General features: G+C 50.8%; 1 protein-coding gene across 1 annotated transcript in view; it reads left to right on the forward strand.

Annotated features, from left to right (window-relative positions):
* SDC1 (syndecan 1) overlaps nucleotides 1–5,746 on the forward strand; it is a 33,541-nt gene that overhangs the window by 4,129 nt on the left and 23,666 nt on the right. The window contains exons 2-5 of the mRNA XM_011951485.1: nucleotides 790–903; nucleotides 2,628–2,760; nucleotides 4,836–4,921; nucleotides 5,017–5,299. Of these exons, the coding sequence (XP_011806875.1) occupies nucleotides 790–903; nucleotides 2,628–2,760; nucleotides 4,836–4,921; nucleotides 5,017–5,299 (616 nt within the window). The remainder of the gene's footprint in view (nucleotides 1–789; nucleotides 904–2,627; nucleotides 2,761–4,835; nucleotides 4,922–5,016; nucleotides 5,300–5,746) is intronic.

Below are 5,746 nucleotides of genomic sequence, written 5' to 3' on the forward strand. Positions count from 1 at the left end.
TGGTCTCGATCTCCTGACCTCGTGATCCGCCCGTCTCGGCCTCCCAAAGTGCTGGGATTACAGGCTTGAGCCACCGCGCCCGGCCGCAGTCCTGTATTCTTACAAGAGACAGGCAGAGGGAGATTTCACCATACACAGAGAAGGCGGCAATGTGAAGATGGAGAAGAGAGAGCTTTGAAGATGCCAGCTTTGATGACTGGAGTGATGGGACCACAAGCCAATGAATACCAGTAGCCACTAGACGCTGAAAGGGGCAAGAGATGAATTCTCCCTAGAGCCTCGGGAGGGAGCACAAACCTGCCCGCACCTTGATTTCAGCCCAGTGAAACTGATTTTGGACTTCTGGCTTCCAGAACTGTAAAAAAATAAGTGAGTATTTATTTATTTAGAGAGAGGGTCTTGCTCTGTTGCCCAGGCTGGGGTGCAGTGGCATGATCTTGGCTCACTGCAGCCTTAACCTCCCAGGCTCAAGCAATCCTTTCACCTTAGCCTCCCAAGTAGCTGGGACTACAGGCGCATGCCACCACACCCAGCTAATTTTTTTGTTTATTTTTTTGCAGAGATGATTTTATATTGCCCAGTATTGCTCATTATATTGCCCAGCCTGGTCTCAAACTCCTGAGCTCGAGAAATTCACCCACCTTGGCATCCCAAAGTGCTGGGATTACAGGTATGAGCCACCTCGCCCAGCCTAAGTGGGTGCTATTTTAAGCCACCAAATTTGTAGAAATTTATTACAGCAGCCACAGGAATCTAATACACGGCCCAAATCCTGTTTCTTGATCCAAGGACAGGTTCTAATGGCTTCCCACCCACCCTCAACCTTCCCTCATCATTGAAACCTTTGGAAACTTTATCCCTGCATCCGGAATCCATCATTTCCTTACTGCTGCTGCTGAACAGGTTAGTATTGCACACACTTCTTTGTTTTATAATGATTGTTTAGTTCAGTTTTTCCCCAAAGACTGTGAACGCTCAGAAAATGAAAACCTTATGTTTTCACTTTGGTATCTCCGGCACTCAGCCCCGGGCCTGGCTCCCAGTAGGGTCTCTGTAGCATAGCACTGCTGCATTTGCACAACTCCATGGGCACCATTCATGCCCGATGCTATGGACTGCGAATCCCTAGAGCACAATTCCACAGGACCCACCCTTCCTTCCTTCCCTCTCTCCCTCCCTTCCTTCCTTCTTTCCTTCCTTCCCTCCCTCTCTTTTTCTCTTTCTTCCTTCCCTTTTTCTTTCTTTCCCTTTTCTTTTCTTTTTCTCTTTTGCTTTCTTTCCTTTCCTTCTTTTTCTTTCTTTCTCTTTCCCTTCCTTCTTCCTTTCCTTTTCTTTCTTTTCTCTTTCTTTTCTTTCTCTCTTTCCTTCTCTTTCTCTCTCTTTCCCTCCCTCCATCCCTCCCTTCCTTCTTTCTCTCGTTCTTTCCTTCCCTTCCTTCCTTGCTTTCTCTCTCTCTTTCTCTCTCTTTGTCTCTTTCTCTCTTTCCCTCGAGTGCAGTGGTGCAATCTCGGCTTACTGCAACCTCTGTCGCCCAGGTTCAAGCGAGTCTTGTGACTCACCCTCCCGAGTAGCTGGGATTATGGGTATGTGCCACCACGCCAGGCTAATTTTGTACTTTTAGTAGAGGTAGGGTTTCACCATGTTGGCCAGGCTGGTCTCGAACTCCTGGCCTCAAGTGATCCATCCACTTTGGCTTCCCAAAGTGCTGGGATTACATGCATGAGCCACTGCACCTGGCCAGGATACCATTTTCATGGAAGACACTGAATCATGCTTCCTGGAACTGGGTGATGCTCCATCTCTAGACATGTTTATCAAATGAATAAACTATACTCCACTCTCCTCCTCCAAAAAAAAAAAAAAGTTATTCCCATAGACAAAGGGTTCCTAGGCCTCCCTAGGATGATGGGCACTATGAAGTGATAAAGGTGGTCCCTTGAGGGGATCGCTTTGGGGAAGTAGATACTCTGATTTGGACGTGTAAATTACAATGATATCTACAAAAGGTGTATTATTCTCTCTCTTTCCTGCTACCAAATATTAGAGGCAACTTAGAAGGCAAGGGAGATTATAAGTTAGAAAGGGAGAGTCAGCACAGGGGTGAGGCAAGTTTGAAGTTGAGAGCAGAGAAGCAGGACATAAAGTCCAATCCACTTGCTGCACACCGAATCCCCAGATGATTTGGAGCTACCCAAGCAAGAAAGTGCAGACATGCTTGGTTACATATTTCTCAATATCTAAGAATGAACATATGGCCAGGCACAGTGGCTCACGCCGGTAATCCCAGCACTTTTGGACGCAGAGGAGGGTGGATCACCTGAGGTCAGGAGTTCGAGAACAGCCTGGCCAACACGGTGAAACCCGTCTCCACTGAAAATACAGAAGTTAGCCAGGCGTGGTGGCAGGTGCCTGTAATCCCAGCTACTTGGGAGGCTGAGGCAGGAGAGTCACTTGAACCCAGGAGGTGGAGGTTGCAGTGAGCTGAGATCGTGCCACTGCACTCCAACCTGGGGTACAGAGTGAGACTCCGTCACAAAAAAAATAAAATAAAATAATAATGAACACATTAGTTCCTTAGAAGAAACCAAAACTTTCCACTGCCTCTAGGTCTTCATGTCTCACAACAGACTCAAGGACAGCTCTGCAGTAGTGGTGGGTGAGGGGCTTCCTCTGGAGGCCCCTGATGGCACTCAGGGTCGTGCCTGTGCACTGGGACCCAGCGAGAGCCATCCCACGGTGCATCAGAGGAGACATACACTGGTGTGGCCTTCAGACAGTTCTCTGAAAACACCTCTCCAACACGGCTCCTTCTAGCCTACACCTCTTTTTGGGCAGGAATTGTCCCCAGACTTAACATACAGTGTGGGGCTGGGAAGCCTCCCAGAGGCTCTTTGTAGCAGCATCTTCAAAGCTATTCCTCTCACCCTCCTCCTCAGTCACCTCTTCCTCCCTTTTCCAGTTATCCTCCCCATACTCTCTTGGGATGATCCATTTAGTCCTATACAGAAGAATGAATTCAACAGTGTATTTTAGGCTTAGAATTGCTGGCAAGTGAGAGAAAATTCAGAAAAACACTGTCCTAAACAAACAAAGACATTTTTCCATAATGTATAAGTCTGCGTGGGCAGTCCAGGGACGACGCTATACTCCATGGGGCAGGGACCCATGCTTCCTTTAACTCGTTCCTCTGCTGTGGATGGCTTCTGTTTCCATGTTCACTTCATGGTCCAAGAAGGCTGCTCCAGAGGCAGCCATCAGATCTGTATTCCAGCCAGGAGAAAACAGAAAAGGGAAGGAAAGCATGCCTCCGTCTCTTCACACCTTTCTGAAAGTGCATGTACCACTTCTGCTCATGTACCACTGGCAAAACCCTAATCATGTGGCTACGCACTGGCTGTAAGGGAGGCGGGCAAAGGTAATCTTTATTTTAAATAGCCATAAGCCCAAGTGAAATTTAAGAAATCTCTTACTGAGAAAGAGGAAAACAGATGTGATAAGTAAACAGAAGTGTCTGCCCAGTCGGCAACTAAAGGCTTCAGCAAAACATTTCCTAATGGGAGGGATGTTCAAAATCAAACAGCAATAAGATATACTTTTACTTGCATCGCCTGGCAAAATATAAAAGGTCCAACAACACCAAGTCATAGGAGGATGTAGAAAAATGGAAATGCTCTTAACTGCTGTTGGGAGTGTAAATTACCATAAGCCCTTTAGAGAACAATTTGCTTAGAGCAATTGCTTACAACAATTCCTGAGAAAGTTGAAGATATTCATACCTATAATCCAGAGCTCTACTTCTAGAGAAAGCCTCACACATACACTCAAGAAGACAAGTATAAGGGCCAGGCGCGGTGGCTCACGCCTGTAATCCCAGCGCTTTGGGAGGCTGAGGCAGGTGGATCACCTGAGGTTGGGAGTTCAAGACCAGCCTGACCTATATGGTGAAACCTCGTCTCTACTAAAAATACAAAATAAATAAATAAATAGCCGGCCTGTGGTGGCGTGCGACTGTATTCCCAGCTACTTAGGAGGCTGAGGCAGGGAGAATCGCTTGATTCCGAGAGGTCGAGGCGATTCTCCCTGCCTCAGCCTCCCGAGTAGCTAGGATTATAGGCACCCGCCACCATGTCCGGCTAATTTTTGTATTTTTAGTAGAGATGGGGTTTCAGCATGTTGGTCACGCTGGTTGCGAACTCCTGACCTCAGGTGATCTGCCCGCCTCGGCCTCCCAAAGTGCTGGAGTTACAGGCGTGAGCCATCGCGCCTGGCCATGAGTGACTTTTAAAAAATGAAAAGACTCCATCAAATCCTCCCTGACCCCAGTTTTCTCTGTTCTGAGCAGTCGAGAAAGGTAAGATTCCAAAATTCCTATTTTTCCACCATACTGGGTTGAAGGGACCTGTAGAGCCACCCTCTGGTAGAGGCAGTCAGAGCCTTTGAAAAGGGCGTTTTTAATCCACGGGGACTCCTCGAGCTTGGCTGGACCTATCACTCAGGCACTCAGAGAGCCCACATTGGCCCCCAAGAACCCTGATGAAGGTTTTCCTGCCCCATAGACAGACTTCGGGAGACGGAGACCCCAAAAGCGAGAGCTCCTTGAGGTCAAATAGGTGTTCAGGAGCAGGGACACAAGCAGGCCATCATCTTTTGGTGCTGTGAGGTGGAGTGGGGGGATGAGATGGGGACGCAGGAGGCTGCTCGGCTCCAGAGCCTGCTCCATGGTGGAAGGTGGAGGAGAGTCCAGGGTCCCATGGTCAGTCCCTGCATGGCCCAGGAAGGTTTAATTCTTTTAAAGAAAAACACTGGACACTTCCCGATATTTTCTTGGTCCCCAGCTCAGGCCGATCCAAGTTCTTGCCTTCCGCCTCGGGAACACAGGTGAGGAGGACGCCATCTTTGGTCTCCGGGCCCAGGTGCGAAGGTCGTTTGGCACCATCTCTCCTGCCTGCCAGATGTGGGCAGGGGCCGTCCGGTTCTTCCCCTTTGCTCTCTCGGCCTTTTCCCCTCCACCCGCAGGCCTTCCATAGCTTTTTGGACTGAGGCCCAGGGCCACGCAGGGAATCACGAAGGAGCAGAAACTGCACGGGGTCTTCAGATCCGCATGCCCGAGGTCACCGGGGAACAAAGAAGTTACTTATTTTTCCTTTTAGCTCAGCTGAAGAGAGAGGGCGTTGTCTTCCACAGAAAGACGCTGCGAACTCCGCCCTCGTCCCCCGTTCTCTTAGAGCCCTTCGAGCGGGTGCAGCTGTTTAAGGCCCCAAGTCTCCAGCACTTTGTGGAGTGCTGGAAGAACGTGAGCGTACGGGACAATCTGGGCTGAGGGGGCGCAGCGAGCCACATCGCAACTGGAGGAGACCCGGGGTGTGTCTGTGTGTGTTTGCCCGTCGGTTGAAGGCCCCATCGCTCCCGGGCCGCCGCCCTGCCCCAGAAAGCGTTCCCCAAGAGAGCTGGGAGTCCTGCGCACCTGGAGCGCGCTCCGCGTCCACGCCCAGAGGGCGCTGCAAACTCGCGCTCGAGGACTGACTGCCGCCCCTTCAGTCCCTCTCCCGGGCAGCGCCTCCGCACCCAGGGCCCGGGCAGAAGGGGGTGCGCCTCGGCCCCACCACCCAGGGATCAGCCGAGCTGAAAGGCCGGGAACCACGGCTTGCGGGAACCACAGCTCCCGAAGGGGAGGTTCGGCCACCGGAGGAGCAGGAGCCGGGCGGGCAAGGACCCTAGTGGGCGGGCCGGGGGCGGGGCCAGGGCC

Source organism: Colobus angolensis, unplaced genomic scaffold (assembly GCF_000951035.1).
Source record: "Colobus angolensis palliatus isolate OR3802 unplaced genomic scaffold, Cang.pa_1.0 Scaffold109, whole genome shotgun sequence".
NCBI classification, from domain to species: Eukaryota; Metazoa; Chordata; class Mammalia; order Primates; family Cercopithecidae; genus Colobus; species Colobus angolensis.